At 36.3% G+C, this 17,981-nt stretch overlaps 1 protein-coding gene across 2 annotated transcripts in view; it reads right to left on the minus strand.

Moving 5' to 3' along the window:
• SYTL5 (synaptotagmin like 5) overlaps window positions 1–17,981 on the minus strand; it is a 98,650-nt gene that overhangs the window by 20,122 nt on the left and 60,547 nt on the right. The window contains exons 6-10 of one of the 2 annotated variants that reach the window (XM_023202656.1): window positions 16,877–17,018; window positions 12,025–12,154; window positions 10,211–10,311; window positions 3,978–4,070; window positions 3,318–3,383 (exon numbers count right to left, since the gene is read on the minus strand). In XM_023202656.1, coding sequence (XP_023058424.1) covers window positions 3,318–3,383; window positions 3,978–4,070; window positions 10,211–10,311; window positions 12,025–12,154; window positions 16,877–17,018 — 532 coding nt within the window. The remainder of the gene's footprint in view (window positions 1–3,317; window positions 3,384–3,977; window positions 4,071–10,210; window positions 10,312–12,024; window positions 12,155–16,876; window positions 17,019–17,981) is intronic. The other variant, XM_023202657.1, reaches the window with a different exon arrangement.

Consider the following 17,981-nt stretch of genomic DNA (forward strand, 5'->3'; position numbering starts at 1 on the left):
AGGAGAAAAGGCAGAAAACTTGCTTAGAGGGGAAGCATTTCCTTCTTGGGTTAGAGAATACCCTTTGCTTACTCACTTCTACTAATGAATACATTAGTAGAAGTAATGGTAATTGAGGCATTTCAAATCTCACTTCTCTTCCATCCCTGCAGCTTTCTCCATTTTCACTGGTAGACTCAAGTTCAATCTACTACAAGGTGTAGAATACATTGATTGGGACAAAGAATAGCTTATCTCATATTCTATGCTACCAGGAGCCACATACTGCTTTCTTTGACACCTACATGGAGCATCCCATCAGTCTCTGGGGAGCCATAACTGCAGCTTTAACAAGGACATGCCAGAAGAACATCACATACGCACAGCTTCCGTGATTTCCCTCAACTGAGTAGCTAGCTGTGTGATTACATGAGTACTATAAGACCATGGCTTTGTAAATCTGTATAAAGTGGCAGCCCACAAAATATACCACTACACAATAAAATCACACACCAACCAATCAGGAAAAAAGTTTTTTAAAAAAGTCCAAATCTACCAGAATCAATGAGGCTTTCGACCAGACACTAATGACATGAGACAGCTTTTAATTTATAGTAGTCCCCCTTACCCACAGTTTCACTTTCCGTAGTTTCAGCTACCCATGGTCAACTGCGGTTCAAAAATATTAAATGGAAAACTCCAGAAACAAACAATTCATAAGTTTTAAATTGTATGCTGTTTTGAATATGTGAAAGGAAAATATCCTGGGCACCCAAAATCACCAAGCTAAAGGAAAAAGTCAAGCTGGGAACTGCTTAGAGCAAACCTGCCTCCCATACTATTCAAAGTCACCCCTCTGCTCACTGAGATAAATGCATATCTAAGTGCCTCCTTTGGAAAGGCTAATAAGAAACTCAAAATAATGCAACCATTTGTCTCTTATCTACCTATGATCTGGAAGTCCCCTCCCCACTTGGAGTTGTCACGCCTTTCCGGACCCAACCAGTGTTCATCTTACATATGTTGATTGATGTCTTATGTCTCCCTAAAATGTATAAAACCAAACTGTGCTCTGAACACCTTGGGCACATGTTGTCAGGACCTCCTGAGGCTGTGTCGGGGTGCTGGTCCTCAACCTTGGCAAAATAAACTTTCTAAATTAACTGAGACCTGCCTCAGATTTTCAGGGTTCACAAGCAGCATGATGAACTCTCACATCATACTGCTGCCTCCCACCCTGGATGTGAAGCCTCTCTTTGCCCAGTTGGAGCCACACTGTAGATGATACTTGCCCATTAGTCACTTAGCTGTCTCAGTTATCAGATTGACTGTCCCGCTATCACAGAGCTTGTGTTCAACTCATTCTTATTTTACTTAATAATGACTCCAAAGTGTAAGAGTAATGATGGTAGTAATTTATATACGTCAAAGAGAAGCCAAAAGTGCTTTCTTTAAGTGAAGATGTGACCTTGGTGCTTCTTGGCTAGGGTTTGGTACTATGCGAGGTTTCAGGCATCCACTGGGGTGGGTGGAATGTATCATTTGTGGATAAAGGTGACTACTGTAAATGTAATAAAATTGTGCTTTGGCACTAGAAGTGAAAACTGTGTATCTTAGTAACTGTCACAAAAGACCACCTGGAGGTATTTCATGGCTGACCCAATAGTTTCAAAACCACTTTTCTGTGAACCACTGGGAAGTCAAGACTACAGTAAGTACACAGGGACCTTAGACTGTCCTCTTTTTTGTACTTTGCTTTTGGTAAAAGCCATTATGTTCCACCAATTTCTGGGAGTAGAGACTGACCAAAGAACAGGATGTGGGTGATATGGTCACATGTCTTCTAAGCTTCTTCACGGGCAAGAGCAGACCAATAATTCCATAATTATTTGGAAATTACAGCTTAAAAAAAGTCAGTGAGTGACCTAATCTGTCTTTCTTATTCCTAAAACAAAGCAACAGAATTTTCATGTTTAGCAGGTGGCTTTGAGCAGTGCTTTTCAAACTTTAATTGCATAGAAATCACCCAGATACCTTTTTAAACTGAAAATGCTTATCTCTTCAGTCTGTGGTGAGGTCTGAGATTTGGCTGTTCTAACAAACTCTTAGGCCTGCAGTTCCCAAACTGTGTATCGAGGTACCACAGAGCACCACAGCAAACTCACAGGGGAATCACAGAAAGATTTTAAATTCTCAAGGGAAACACAAAAACTCCTATCAGACACCATGTAAGCTACTAACTAGTAATTCACAGTGTCAACATTAAAACACACTTTATTCTTTTCAATGAACTCCCAGTTGTTTGAAGCTGAGTTTTCGGCAGTTGCTGCAACAAAAAGCAAGTATTGCATAAAAATGAATATGAAATGGGAAATGAAAGTAGTGATGTCCAATCAGATTCCAAGATTTGGTAACTGTGTAGTGCTCAATAGGCACACATATCCTATTAGTGGTAAGTAATAGGTACTATTTAAGGATGAAATAAAAATACTATTTTTCTTTCCATTTACTTGTAGCATTTTTTTCAAATGGCTAGTTAGTTGTTAGAATACAGTGCTTATTAAATTGCTTGGGTCTAACTACTTAATAAATGGACTAGTCAGGTGCTACTTTTAGTGTAGGAGTGCCAGGAAAGAATTACTGAGACACTAGGGGCTTTTTGAACTGAGAAAGTTTTGGGGTATCTGTTCCAAGTGATGCAATGGGCTGGTCCATGGAGATTTGAGTAGCAAAGGTTTCAAGAATAAGCCCCAACCTCCTCATGTTACAAATGAGAAAATTCTGGCTCACAAAAATTGTTGGTAGGGCCAAGAAATAAAGCAAGATCTCCAGGTTTCTAGTCTGAGGACTACCCCACCATACCTGATTACCTCCCTATATCACTGATTTGTGTCTATACCACATCTCTGTAGCCACATTTTCAAAGAAAATCCTCGGTAAGCAGAGGGCCCCTATGGATAGAAGGAAATTTAGGAGCCCACAAATACAGAGGCTTGTGAGAAATTAAGACAGCTATGGCAATTTTACTACTAACTAAACTATATGCTCTTAACCAAGCTAAGGCTGTGATTTAAAATAGATGTTTACTTCAAAGGTTTTGTTGACAATACATCATTTTAGACCATGTGTCTTTGAGTGGTGTTTGGATTCCAATGTTTAATGAATTGGAATACTTGGGTTCTGATAACCTCATCAATCTTTTGAAAGCTAACCTCTGGTTAATTGTATATAAGTCCGAAAAAGATAAATACAGGACAAATTGCTTAATCATAGTTCCCAGGCCATGAAATTTGTGAAGTATGGTTGGAAAGAACAAAAAGGAAAGGTTGAAAACTCACAGTGTCTGAGTCAGCATCAGGCACATTTAGGTAGGTCCACTTCCTGTCAGAACCTGCTTGAGAATTCTTTAGAGAAGTCATCCAAAGATCAAAAGAAAAAGAGCGTCAGAGCAACAGAAATCAGAGAGGCCAAGAAAAAGACTTACAGACACACAGTTAGATACAAGGACACAGGGCCTTCCTCTCAGAAAAGGCCTTGAACACTAACATAAGAAAGGACTTTATTTTGTAGGCAGTGGGAAGCTATTGACGGGTTTTGAGCAGTGGACAGACCTGACTGGGCATGTGTTTTAGGAAAATGACTGGCAACAGTCTGGAGGACAGTTGGGGAGTTTAGAGAATGGTGTCAGGGAAATGTGTCAGCAGATACTTGAAAAACAATTTATAGGCTTGAGCTGACTGAGTCTGAACTAGGGAGTGAGGAGATTTTAAAACTTGGGTGAGGACTGTGGAAGAAGGAAGAAATCAGGAGCCTGAGAAAAAACTCATACCAAATTAGACTGAAAGGTACTCTGTGGGCAAAGGGCAAGCAGGATATTACAATGACTTTTAACTCATTATCACATATTGTTCTAAGAACATTTATATCTCCTTTGGAAATGCACAGAAAATCAAAAAGAGAGAAGAGAAACTTTCCGCATGTCCTAGTGAACTGCTTACAGTCGACAGGCCACTTGCCAGACTGTGGGTGTTTGTAGATAACTGCGAGGACACTAAGGCATCAATGCTTTCTTCAGACTCTTCCAAGGAGTCCTAAAAAAGAAAGGGAAAAATCAGTGGGTTGGTTTATTTGTTTTTCTAGAATGTCGTTTCACTTGAAAAACCACTTTCTTTCATAAATATTTGAGAATCAGATAAAAATATCTAGAAATCCCTCCGTTCCTAGGTTTTTCTCTTTTTCTTTTCAGTCAATCTGAATTATACCATCAGAGAAGTGGGCAGGGATAGTGGGTGGAGAGTGGGATCTCCTTTCTAATGGTGCTTACTTTATGGAAAGAACATGAAATTTGGAATCATACAGACCTGGGTTCAATTCCTACCTCTAAGGTGATTCATGTTGGGCAATGTACTTACGTTACTTTAAAATTAAAAAAACAAAATTGTGTGCATGTGCGCACACACACACACACACACACTGCCAAGGTGGTGGTAAAGTATATCTCAAAAATCTCTCCACTAGGATGAACTAGATATTGGACTCTCATCTCAAATCCCAGATTCTACTTTTCCTTTCCCGTTTCTTTTTCTCCTTCATGATAAAGTGGCTTTTTTTTTTTTTTTGCCTAGTTATTTAAGTGATATATTTTCCTAGTAAAAACACTTCAAGCAATATAAATAAATGGAAATTAAAAACTTAGGTCTCTCATTAACATATTAATGATCAAATTCCAATATTTTTTATTATATGATCACATATATATATACACACATACACATATACACATAGATAGATTATATCATGCATACTGCTTTTTATTATGGGCACTTTTTTTTTGCTTCTCCTCTCCTCCTTCCCCTCCTTTCACACCAGGCAAAATTAATATTTGGCATCCTGCTGCACATATTACATTCCATGTCTTTCTCCTTGTTTACGTGAAAAATCATATAAAAACATACACACACAAATCTAAGTATACATTCATGGGAATTTTTTTAACTGTTGTTTTACAAATCAGGATTATGATGTATACTTCTGGGCTTGCTTTAAAAAAGTGTTTATTATAAGATCCAGCATATTAAAAAGTACATAAAATGTAGATGTATAGTATAATAACAACATCAAATGATCAAGCAGAAGCTCCCTGTGTATCCTGTCCATATCACAAGCCCCTTCTCCCCCAGGGAATAATTAGTATTTTAACTCTTACGGTTAACCACATCCTTGCTTTTATTTATAGTTTAACTGCATAAGCATATACTCTGAAACAAAAAGATTTTGTTTTGCCTGTTTTTGAATTTCGTGTAAATGCATTTAAATGCTACACATTCCTTTGCATTTCGCTTTTTTTGCTTAATATTGCCTTAAAATTCATCAAAATTGTGGCATATTTTTGTAGCCCATTCATTTTCATTGTCATTTAATATTCCATTGTATGATATCCAAAACTTTATCCATTCTCTTGTTGCTGAATATTTGGGTTATTTTCAGATTTTTTTCTATCATGACCAACACTGATATGTATATTCTGTGAATATGTATCCTGGTGCATATACACACACCACAGTATACACACAACACAGTATATATATTCACACACTTGAATATATACCAGTGAGAGGAATTGTCAAGTCATGGGGTGAGCATATCTCCACATGCTTATCTACATCATTTTAAAGATAATGTCAAATTTTCAGAAGTAGTTATATCAATTTACAGTCTAATCAGTAGCGTATGAGAGTTCCTGTTGCTCCACATCCTTGCCTGCAAACAGATGGTATTGTTAGATTTTTTTCATTTTTGCCAATGCAGTAGATGTTTACAGTCTTCATGATTTTAATTTCCATTTCTCTTTTACTAAGTTGAATACTATTTTGTGATAGTCGGCCAACTGGATTTCCTGTTTTGTGAAATACTTGTTCAAAAATTGCTTATTTTTATGTTGGTTTATGGTAAGTTGTCACTTAACGTCATCCATAGGTTCTTGAAAACTGCAACTTTAAGTGAAAGGATGTGCAGCAGGTCCTCAAATAATGTCATTTCATTAAAACATTGATGAGGGGAAAAAAGGTTTTATTATAAGTTGTTTTGCTGAAAGTGGAAGTTTCCAAGAATCTGTTGATGACGTTAAATGAGAACTTATTGTAGTTGCCTTTTTCTCACTGATGATCCCACAAGATGAGTTGGAATATCCTGTAGAATAGCATCTTGTAAGAAAGGGCTGGCTTCATGGATGAATTCTTCTGAATTTTTTGAACATTTGAGGAAGAATTAATGCCAATTCCTGTCAAATTCTTCCAAAAATTGAAGAGGAGGGAACACTTCCAAACTAATTTTATGAAACCAGCACTACCCTGATAGCAAAGTCAGACAAGGATACTACAAAAAAAAAAAAAAAAAAAGGGGGACAATTGCAGGCCAATATCCCTGATAAACCACAGATGCAAAAGTCCTCATCAAAATGTTAGCAAACTGAATTCAGCAGCACATGAAGAAGCTCATTCAACCTGACTAATAAGTGGGATTTATCCTTGGAATGCAATGATGGCTTAACATAAACAAATCAATAGTTGTGATAAACTGCATTAACAGAATGAAGGATAAATCCCATATGATCATCTCAATAGATGCAGAAAAGGCACTTGACAAAATCAACATCTCTTCGTACTAAAAACTCAACAAATTAGATAAAGAAAAAATTTACCTCAACATAAAATCATACAGGGCAAGCTCTTAGCTAGCATTATACCCAACGTTGAAAAGCTAAAAACATTTCCTCTAAGATCAGAAAAAATACAGTATGCCCACTCTTACCAACTCTACTCCATATAGTGCTGGATGTCCTAGCTAGAGCAATCAAACAGGGAAAAGAAATAAAAGGCATCTAAATTGGAAAGGAAGAAGTAAAATTGTCTGTTTGCAGATGACATGATTTTATATATAGAACACCCTAAAAACTTCAGCAAAAAGCTGGCAAAACTAATAAGCTCTTTAATTCTGAAAAAAATGCATCCCTATTATTTTTTCAAATTGTCCCTTTTCTATATTTTTATGTTTTGCTCTTTCTCGGTATACAATTACCCAGTGATCATCACATAAAGTACCAGTCTTCGTATTTCTTTACTTTCTTTTTAAAAGTGGATATTAAAACATTCAAACGTTCACAAAATAGAAAGAATAGCATAATGAACCCTTATAACTGATTACCCAGTTTTAACAATGATCACTTTTCCAGCTATTTTCCTTGCTGCTTATTTTTTCTCCCACAACTTTATTGAGGTATGACTTACATACCATAAAATTTACCTATTGTATGTATGCAATTCAGTGATTTTTAGCAAATTTAGAGTTGAGCAAACATCAACATAATCCAGTTTTAGTATATCGTCAATCCAATAAGTTACCCCATGCCTGTTTGCAGTCAGTCCCTACTTCTTCAGTCCCTGGCAACCATTACACTGCTTTAATCTCCCTATCAATTTTCCTTTAATTGACATTTCATATAAATATAATTATATGATATATAGTTTCACCTGGTTTCTTTCACTTAGCATAATACTTTCAAGGTTCATCCATGTTGTAGTATGTGTCAGTACTTCATTTCTTTTTACTTCTGAATAATATATCATTGTATTCCATCTGTTCACCAGGCATTATTATTTTCACTTTTTGGTTATTACGAATAACGCTGCTATAACCACTCGTGTGTAAGTCTTTATGTGGACATATGTTTTCATTTCTCTTGGGTAGATACCTAGGATCAGAATTACTATGTCATGTAGTAAATTTATGTTTAACTTTTAAAGAAATTGCGAAACTCTTTTACGGAATGGCTGTAGGTAGCATTTTGCATTACCACTAGCAACGTAGGGGGGTTCCAATTTCTCTGCATCCTCATTGACACTTATTATTATGTCTTTTTAATCACACCCATTCAAGGGGGTGAGAAGTGGTATCTCATTGCGATTTTAATTTTTGTTTCTCTGATAACTAATGATGCTGAACATATTTTAATGCGGCTATTAGGCATTTGAAAATCTTCTTTGATTAAATGTCTATCCAAATATTTTCCCCATTATCTAATATGATTATTTGTCTTTTTGATATTGAATGTAAGGGTTTTAAGAAATATATTCTAGATACAAGTCCTTTAACAAATATATAATTTGAAAATATGTTTCCAGTCTGTGGCTTGACTTTTCATGTCTGTAATGGTGCCTTTTGAAGTGTAAACATTTTTCATTTTGATGAAATTCAATTTATCAGTTTTTTTTTTCTTGAACACATGCATCATGCTTTTGGTGCCATATCTAAGAATTACTTGCCTAACTCAAAGTCATGGAGATTTTCTCCTAGGTTTTCTTTTAGAATTTTATGGTTTCACTTCTTACATTTAGGTTTATAATCCATTTTGCGTTACTTAGTTTCTGTATGGTATATGTTAAGAGTCAAAGTTCTTTTATGTTTTGTGGTATTTGGATATCCAGTTGTCCCAGTATGATTTGTCGAAAAGGTTATTCTTTCCCCCACTGAAGTACCAAAAATCAATTGGCCATAAAGTTTTTTTTTTTTCCTGAAATCTCAATTCTATTCCATTGATTGCCAATACTTATGTTAATACTGTGTTGTACTGATAACTATAACTGTAGGGTAAGTTTTTAAATCTAGTAGTATAAATCTTCCAACTTTGCTCTTTAAAATTGATTTAGTTATTCTGGGTCCCATATATTTTCATATAAATGGTAGAATCATATTTTCTATTTCTACAAAATTATCCTGCTTGTATTTTGATGGGTTTGCATTGTCTATAAATTTATTTGGAGAGAATTTCCATCGTAAAAATATTGAATCTTCTAATCCATTAACACAGAATATGTTTCTACTAATTTAGGTCTCCTTTAATTCAGAAATATTTTTGTTAATTTCAATGCACATGTCTTAACTTTTAAAAATGAATTTATTTCTTACTTTTGAAAATTATTTTTCATGCTATTATGAATGGACTTATATTCTTAATTTCATTTTCCAATTGATTATTGCTAGTATATATAAATACAGTTGATTTTTGTGTATTGATCTTATCTCCTGCAACCTTGCTGAACTTATCAGTTCTAGTCATATTTTTGTAGATCCTTTAATATCTTCTACATACAGAATCATGTCATTTTCTTCTTTAGTATATTGATATAAATTATGCTGACAAATATATAGATTCATTCTTCCACCCATACTTAGCATAAAACTTACTTATTGCTATTTTTATTCACTGCTAGATTTTAATTGATACTATATTTAAAGTTTTGCATATATATTCATAAACTAGTTTGACTTGTAGTTTTATTTTTTAAACTAGTCTGAGTGTCAAGACTAGTCTGAGTTTTTAAACTAGTTTTTAAGCTAGTCTGAGTGTCAAGATTATACTGGCTGCATATAATGAATGTAAAGATTTTAATGGTTTTCTAAGATCAGGAATAGTTTAATAGTTTAATAATGTTGGAATTAGTAATTCTCTAAAGGTTGAACGTGAGTAAGCTTTGAAATAATTTGATCTCACTGCCTACCTCTCTTTTGGAGGTAGATTTTAAAGTATTTTCCCAGTTTTTTGTACTACAGAAAATGTTATTTCATTTTATAACTCTAAATTTCCTAGTTTGCTTTGGAAAAACTATCAATACCATTTTACATTTGTGTTCTATTTCTTCCAAGGAGTCCAAATTTTATTATAGCAATTACAGAAATCTGAATATTAGAATATTAGACTGGGAAATAACCTTTACAATGATCTAATTTAACCTTCTCATTCTAGAAATGAGTTCACTGAAACATTAATTTTCACATAATTTTGTCTTAGTTTAGAAGTGAATTTATTGGTGGTAACTTGAGATATAGCAATGTTCATGTAAATATGTAATCAGATATGTCTAATAATATTTGGCTTAGGAAAATGCTAGGATCCCTTATTTCCCAGGTTTAGATTAAGTGATAAGCCAGAAACTGAAATCCCCAACATGTGTTTTCTTAGCAATAACCTTCACTCATTAACATGATTAACCATTATGTTTTCTAAGTTATTCTTTCTGTGTTTATGTGTTGACTGTGAAGACTAACAGGAAGAGATGATTGTATATCCTCTCTTTACTCTCAACTCATCATCACCTAAAAGTGTAACCATTTGCAGCAAGATTATGCCCTTATTTCCTCCTCATCATTATATTTTCTTCCACATCCAACTTACCTTGTCTAAAGCCCCAGGGACAGACTTGCTTCTTATGCTTACAGTATCCTCTAAGTCTTCTGTAAATGACTCACTCAAATCTAACTCAGATCGACTCTGATCTGGAAGGTGGAAAGGAAAAAGAAAGATGTGAGTCATCCTATTTTGTGAGAAGATTTCATTTTTTATTGAGAGTGTTTCACCTTTATTTCAGTTCTTTTTAGTCACAGATCATAAATAGTGCCATGAAAGCAACAGTCGGAGTCAGTAACTTCATACTGTTTATGACAACATACTTCCATTTTTAATAATATTTTGGTAATTGCCTTGGACCAAATTACACTTATGTGTTCATGTTTCCTTCTATCACAGGAGGTTAAATGTTTTACTGTAAAATGCTATGTTTTAAGCTGTTTAAGGCAACTGCTTTGCTCCTAGACTTTAAAAACCTCTCTTAGAATAGGCCCTTAAATTTAGAAAAAAATAAAACCTTAACAATTCTTGCTTGCAATATTTAGAGAATTCACTGTGTTTTCAGATTTGACATAAAATTCAATGCAACTGATTCTAAACTGCCACTTTGAAGTGATATAATAAGTTCCTTTCACACAAAAAGGAGAGGCTATAGATGCAACGAGAGGAAGTTCTATTTCTTAAGGGACCAAAACATTCTTTCATCAGAAGACCATCTTGTTTTCAGTTTTGAAAATATAAGTTACAGAGCAATACACCTCTTAGTAATGCTGTAGACAGCTTACCAAGTCAGCACAGCTTATTTCCACAAAACAGTTCTATACCAAAGCACTACTGAGATTGATATAGTTAATTATAAATGAGAAAGATTGGAGAGAGTAATCAAGTACTTAAGTTTGAATTGATGAAAAAAATAATGCAGAAGTGCTTAGCACAGGCCTGACGCAGAGTATGTACTCAATTAACAGGAGTTGTTGAGTCGAAGTAGTAATGGAAGTAGACCCTATGATGTTGGTTTCTAAATTAGTTTAAAAATTTAATTAACAGGTGATCAGCTTCTTTACTCCTGAGCAAAATGTAGCAATAACCACACACATTTAGAAAACCCTTTGGGAGCTGGCTGGCTAGAACAGACACCTCAATTCAGCATACAGAATCCTGTCTTAGGCTTTATGCATATATCATCATTAGGTAACAGGTAGCTTTTTAATGTTGAAGACTTCATCATGATTTTTATTCCATGCATGGGACATAAGCTTCATAATTTTGACAAATTTCTCTAAAGAATTTTCTTAGTCATAGGTATTAACATTTCAAAATGAATAATAGCTGCTTCAGAGAACTGTTGTGGTAATGAAGTAAAATGACGTATTTGAGTGTATCATGCAAATGAAAGGGGTACTTATTAATATCTTAGTGCTGTTTGCAAATAACTTCTTATTTAAACCACAGAATGATTTTCTTTTGTCTTTATGTAGGAAACTTCTGACCACTATATCAACTGAACTACCATTTCCTTGAACTCTGAGCTAGTGTTCTTATCTGTCATATCAAATGTATCCTGGAACTGTTTATATTCCCTACATTCAAATATTGATATTCTGATGTAGCACTGAAACTCAGTGATGATGCCTGGCAAGAGTATATACTAAATAAATGGAATTTTCACAAATGTAAGGTGCCCAAAGCATTATCTGGGTCTACCTTCAAGCAGTTCTTATGGAGTGGCCTACCACCATAGGTCAAAGAAGGGATGCTTACTTTTTAAAGCTTGAGACATCCATTTAATACCATACATAGCAGTCAATTCCATTTGTTTTAGTCATTTTAGACAACAGAGTAGGCATGTTGTAAATACCCACCTGAGGAGAGAGAGGTTCCAGACACTGCTATGGAAGGTGTGCCAGAAGTGTTTCTGCAGTGACTCTTTGTGAACTCCTGAGAGGTACCTTCAATAGCAGCCAAATCTGTGGAATTTTCAAAACCATACTCCTTCCCACAAAGTAAAAATGAGAAAAACAAATTATACTGACTGTAATTTACTACAAAATTCATCTATATAAAATATACTCCAGTATAAACACCTTTATACGTATTACTATTTAGGAGGACCTAATTGACATTTGAAGGACCCTCACCAAGAGTGCATGTAACTCCAAAATTTACCATCAATAATTGCTATCCAAAATCTATTCCAAGAGGTTTGTTAATTAGTGCAAAACGTATCTGGACAATTTCTCATTCCCCAAATCAATGAGTGTTCTAATATACGATTGATAAGAAAGATTATACAGGTACCCTCAATCTTATATGAACTATGTATAATAATCTGGCAAGATTCAGGCTTAAAACTCTGTTTGGTCCTATTTTGTTCCCTCTTTCAACATACCCTTTCTTCAACCATCCCTTACCTCTTCCACTCCCATTTAACAGAACACCATGTACCTTTTCCATCTAGAAGGCTGGCTGGTCAGAATAGGGATGGTTACATCTATTTTGGAATGACTTTCATGCATGGTACTTATCAATGTTCATAAAAAGATAAAGAGAGAAAACTTCCCAAGCTCACAGGAATAGTATTATTTTGTGTGGTGTCTGCTTGTTAATAAATGCTTGTACATGTGGCGGAATTCATTCTGGGACTTGCTTTTATTGTAACACATGTTAAAGAAAATTCTGTCCCAACTTTGCCCATGACCATAGACCCAACTTTGTCTGTGACCTTTGCCCTGCCATAGACCAAGGCAGGGCTTGACTGCTGCCTCATCTGAAGCTTGCTTGAGTGTTAAAACAACAACTACAACAAATTTTGGACCTTTCCAGAACTGGGCTGAAGTTAAGTGTCCATTCAAATTACATCATGGTATGATAATGATCAAATCTAAAACAGATTTTTCACTTCTCCCTTCTATAAACAATCAAAAAGTGCCTTTTGAAACCCTAGAGGAAGAATTTCCTCCCTGTTTCCCATATCTTAGACATTCAGGAACACTTTGGTGAACTCACTACAGTGAAATGTGGCTTTCACTTCCTTACCATGCTAATTGATTCAGTTTCAATTTAGACTGTTTTTAGTATCTTATTATTCTCCAACACATAATACCTGTAGCAGGAGGTATATAGCTCCTAACTTCCTCTAATTGCCATAGACAAGCAAAGTTTATCAAGAGTGCGACAGAGGTCAATTTGATAAATTAGTTTAGGTCAATTTTCAGCACCTCTTCAAAAAGTTGTTCACACATGGAGTTCTCTAATGAAGCAAGACCAAGTTCCTTGGAGGCAACTACATTAATGGCAAGTTTTCTCACAGGTGATCTGTGAGTATCACTAGTATTGTGCAATAATAGGCCAATTAATATTGCAGTGTCATTAACAAGCAATACATACCCCAGAGGTTCAGGATGTCAAGCCTAAAATTAATAGGTTACATCATAGTAGAGGACACGTTAGAGACTTTCATGCTCTAAAAGTTTTCTGTGATGGTTAATATTAGGTATCTACTTGATTGGATTGAGGGATGCCTAGATGGCTGATAAAGTATTATTCTGGGTGCGTCTGTGAGGGTGTTGCCAGAGGAGATTGACATTGGAGTCAGTGGACTGAGAGAGGAAGACCTACTCCCAGTGTGGAGTGGGCACCATCCAATCAGCTGCCAGTGTGGCTAGAACAAAGCACATGAAATAACAGGGATAAGCAGCTTGTTTGCTGAGTCTGCTCACTCTTTCTCTTCCCAAGCTGCACCAGACACTTGGCTTCCTCTCCTCCTGTCCTTGGACATCAGACTCCAGGTTCTTCAGCCTTTAGACTCTGGGACTTACATGAGCAGCCTCCCAGGGGCTCTTGGGCTTTCAGCTTCAGACTAGGGTTACATTGTCAGCGTCCCTGGTTTTGAGGCATTTGGACTTGGATTGAGCCATCCTACTGTCTTCTCTCTTTCCACAACTTGCAGACAGCCTATCGTGGGACGTTGTCTTGTAATTGTGTGAACAAATTCTCCCTAATAAACTCACTTATATATATCTGCATATATCTTATCAGTTCTATCCCTGGGGAGATCCCTGACTAATATATTTTCTTTCATGCTAAAGCAGAAAAGAACATTGAAACAAAGAGATGCTAAGAAATGGGAGAAATTGAGAAGTCGTTACCTTGCTCATCATCTAATGCTATATACTTCCCATCTAAGGCTATATACTTCCCTTTATAATGAAAGAGCAAATGTACTTCATAAACTACTGTGCTGTCTTATTTTTATTCAATAGAAAGTACTTCTCTTTGTTTCTCTTTTTTTCTCTTAGAAAAGACCAACTTAGACCACATAGATTGCAAGAATGAGCTCAACATAGGCACTGTCTACGTATATGTACATATAGTCTACTAAATTGCAGGGAATTTCTGTTGGGGAAATCTGGGCGCTGTTAAACAAAGAAATACACAAGTAGGGGCTGTTAGTTTTGAGGGTATTAGCACATGAAAAGGGTGATTTCCCCACTAATAATCTCAAATTGTATGTAGGAAGATAAACTTTGTTGTGAGAATAAACTTGATTAACTTATTGGTCACTGGACTGATTGTCAGCTGCTACCCACTGGGACAAGGTGTTAAATTTTCAAAAAAATACTAGGTGTTAAATTTTTAAAAACATTTCTGTGTCAGTTGATAAACAGCACTACTCCCAGTCCACCCCCCACTTCCCTGTGCTCACCCTCATCCATAAGCCCAGGTCTCCCCATAATTCAGATCTAGTGCATGACATGGAAGGGTCCCCAGGATACTGTCCCAGCCTTGTGCCAGTGTCTGTTGTGATTTCTCAACGTCCCTGCCAGACTGGTCACTAAGTAGTTTGAATATCATTCCTCTTTAGATTCCAAGAGTTGAGTGTATTCATCAACTATCCATGCACCTTTCTAGCTATTGAACAGAAATGGCTTGCTGACCTTAGCATAAATATTTATGAAATTTTAAATATGCCTTTTACCTTAGCAACTACAAGTTAGACTATAAATGTTTAAATAAATCTATTATTGTTATTCAGTCCGTCTGAATGCCTTAACGGAATTTGACTACTCACCACCTCCACTATCTCTTTGTTTCAAAACCCATTCTCTCACATGGGGTATGACAATGGCTTACTGATTGCTTTTCTGGCTTTCACTGTTGTTCTCCTACAGCTGGTTCTCAGCACAACCCCCAAACCCTGCTTAAAGAGAAGGCAGATTATGTTACTCTTCTGCTCTAAAACCTCCAGTTTCCCCCATCTTAATCAGTGTGAATGTTGACTGCACACATCACTCTTCAAGGCTCTCTCCAGCCCTATGACCTCTTTGGATTCATTTCCTAGTTCACTTTGCCTCATTCACTCACCACAGCTGCATTGGCCTCCTTCCTCTTCCTTGAACATACCAGGTGTGCTCCCACCTCAGGGGCTCCACACTGGCTGTTCTTCTAGAGGCATTAAAAATATTTTAGAAACTGGCTGAGCAAGGGCACTGACCAATCAAGATGGAGGCCAGCTACAAGGAAGTGGAGCAGCCTTCCCTGCATGTACCTGCTGAATATCAGTGCTGTCTCTGCCTGGTGGAACACCGTGCCCCAGAAAACTACATTGCTAATTCTTTCACTTCCTTCAAGTCTTTGCTTGACTAGAGTCTGTTATATAGCAGGTTCTCATTAAATGTTGGTTGAGTCAAAAATTGTTTGTATTGTATGAACTCACTGCTCATAAAAAGATTTATCAAATATAGATACCAGCAATGTGGATGGAGCTTCCTGCTAAATAAAAAAATCTAGTATATGCTAATTCATTCCAAATACAACTTCCAACGGAATATTGAATAAGAGAGAACATTTTTCCCAAAATAGTTTTTTCATATTCTCTTTTAAAAGAGAAAACCAATAGAAAATATAATTGATCACACATATATATATAATGCAATTTAAGCCTTCATTATGTGTTGACCCCCTATTTTAACAGATGTATAGAAAAGAAAACTATAAAAATTTCTATTTTAAAAATTAGATAAAAGTTCTACTTTTCCAGATTTAAAACAGTTTGGAAAAATTTGTGCACTCAACCTATGAATACTTTCTCTGAAGAGTAACAGAGAGGATGAAAATCAGAGCCTTCTAAAATGTTTTATATTTATTTAAACCATATAGCAATTTAAACCTCCATCATACAAGTGCTACCTTTGAACCTGGTCTTTCCCTTCCCTTTTTCACTTTGGGTTTTCTTCCAGGAGCTAAGATGCAGGAGGTTCAGTCCTGATGAAGCTTCTACCTTTAAAGAGCATAAAGAACATGCTCTGATATATAGAGAGTTTAAACCTAGCCACGATGCAGTGGTGAGGTTGAATTTCAGAGACTCCGTGTCTGATATGGTTTGGCTCTGTGCCCCTACCCAATGTCATCTCGAACTGTAATCCCCACAATCTCCACGTATGGAGGGAGGGACCTGGTGGTGGATGACTGAGTCATTGGGGAGGCTTCCCCTGTGCTGTTCTGGTGATAGTGAGTTCTCACGAGATTTGATAGTTTTACAAGTGTTTGACAGACTCTTTCTGCCATGATTGTAAGTTTCCTGAGGCCTCTGCAGCCATGCGGAACTGTGGGTCCATTAAACCTCTTTTGTTTATAAATTACCCGATCTCTGGCGGTTCTTTATAGCAGTGCGAGAACGAACTAATACAGTGTTCATCAGGTTTGTATACTTACTCTACTGATGACTGAGGTCACACTTTGTGTGCTTGGGGCTAGAGACCTCTGAGTGACTGGGGTCACACCATTGCTCCGACTGCTTTTTGGGGTCCTAGAACCAGCTTCCTGGTCATTGAGATCTGATGAGCCAGTGCTTCCCCTAGATGAGAAAGCATATTCTGACTTTAACATAGAAGCAGAGCAGCAACCAAATACACAGGCAGAGTAAAGTTGACGAGGAAACTGCTAAGAACATATGAACCACACTGAGTTCACAAAAGTCACACTGGAACTGCTTGGAAACTATCATGTCACCTTCCTCCTCAAAGACCCTGAGGGTATCACCAGGTTTGTCCCCATTTGCCTGACTCCAGGGTCACTGTAATTAAACTTCACCCCATCTTTCAGATTTTGTTTCCTTCTGCTTACCAGCATTCTCCCAGCCAGTTTGGGTTCCTTACCATTTTCTCAACTCGCCATCTTGACTTCCACCTCCTGAGACCTTTGCTTACCTTCTCTCCACCTGTTATGCCCTCTTAACCACTCTCCGTCTATGCAAATCTTTCTCAGTCTTCAAGGGCAAATGAAGTCCAGCCTTCCCTATTAGGTCTTTCCTGTCAAGCAGAAGCCTTGTCAACCTCTGTTCCACTCAGTTCCTATTGACTTATGGTCTTTGCCTGACTACTGTATTTAGTACTTGACTGCACAATGTCTTGTTTGGCTCCCTAGTGGATCCACATATGAGAGCTTGGGTGTTTCATTAAACTATGAACTCCTTGGAACAGAGTCTATGCCATAATTATCATGTATCTCCAGCAGCTTTGTAGTGTCTTAGTACAAAGAAGCCACTCAATACATATTTAATCAAAGATTAGAAGCTATATTTCATTTCTCTGTGTTGTTTTAGTGTCTAATTCATGGTGGACATTTAATAAATATGGTACAAAAATAATGACATTTGGTAAATGAGCTTGAATCACTTTCATGTGTGCTAAAACAATTCAATTCAATCCAATAATAATAAATGAAAAAGCAGTTCCTGCCCTTGAGGTGTTCACAATTTTCTTATTAAATGAGCTTCATAACTAAACATAAATTTTGACAAATTGGAGTTTAAGAGAAG

Source organism: Piliocolobus tephrosceles, chromosome 12, assembly GCF_002776525.5.
Source record: "Piliocolobus tephrosceles isolate RC106 chromosome 12, ASM277652v3, whole genome shotgun sequence".
In the NCBI taxonomy this organism is placed as follows: Eukaryota; Metazoa; Chordata; class Mammalia; order Primates; family Cercopithecidae; genus Piliocolobus; species Piliocolobus tephrosceles.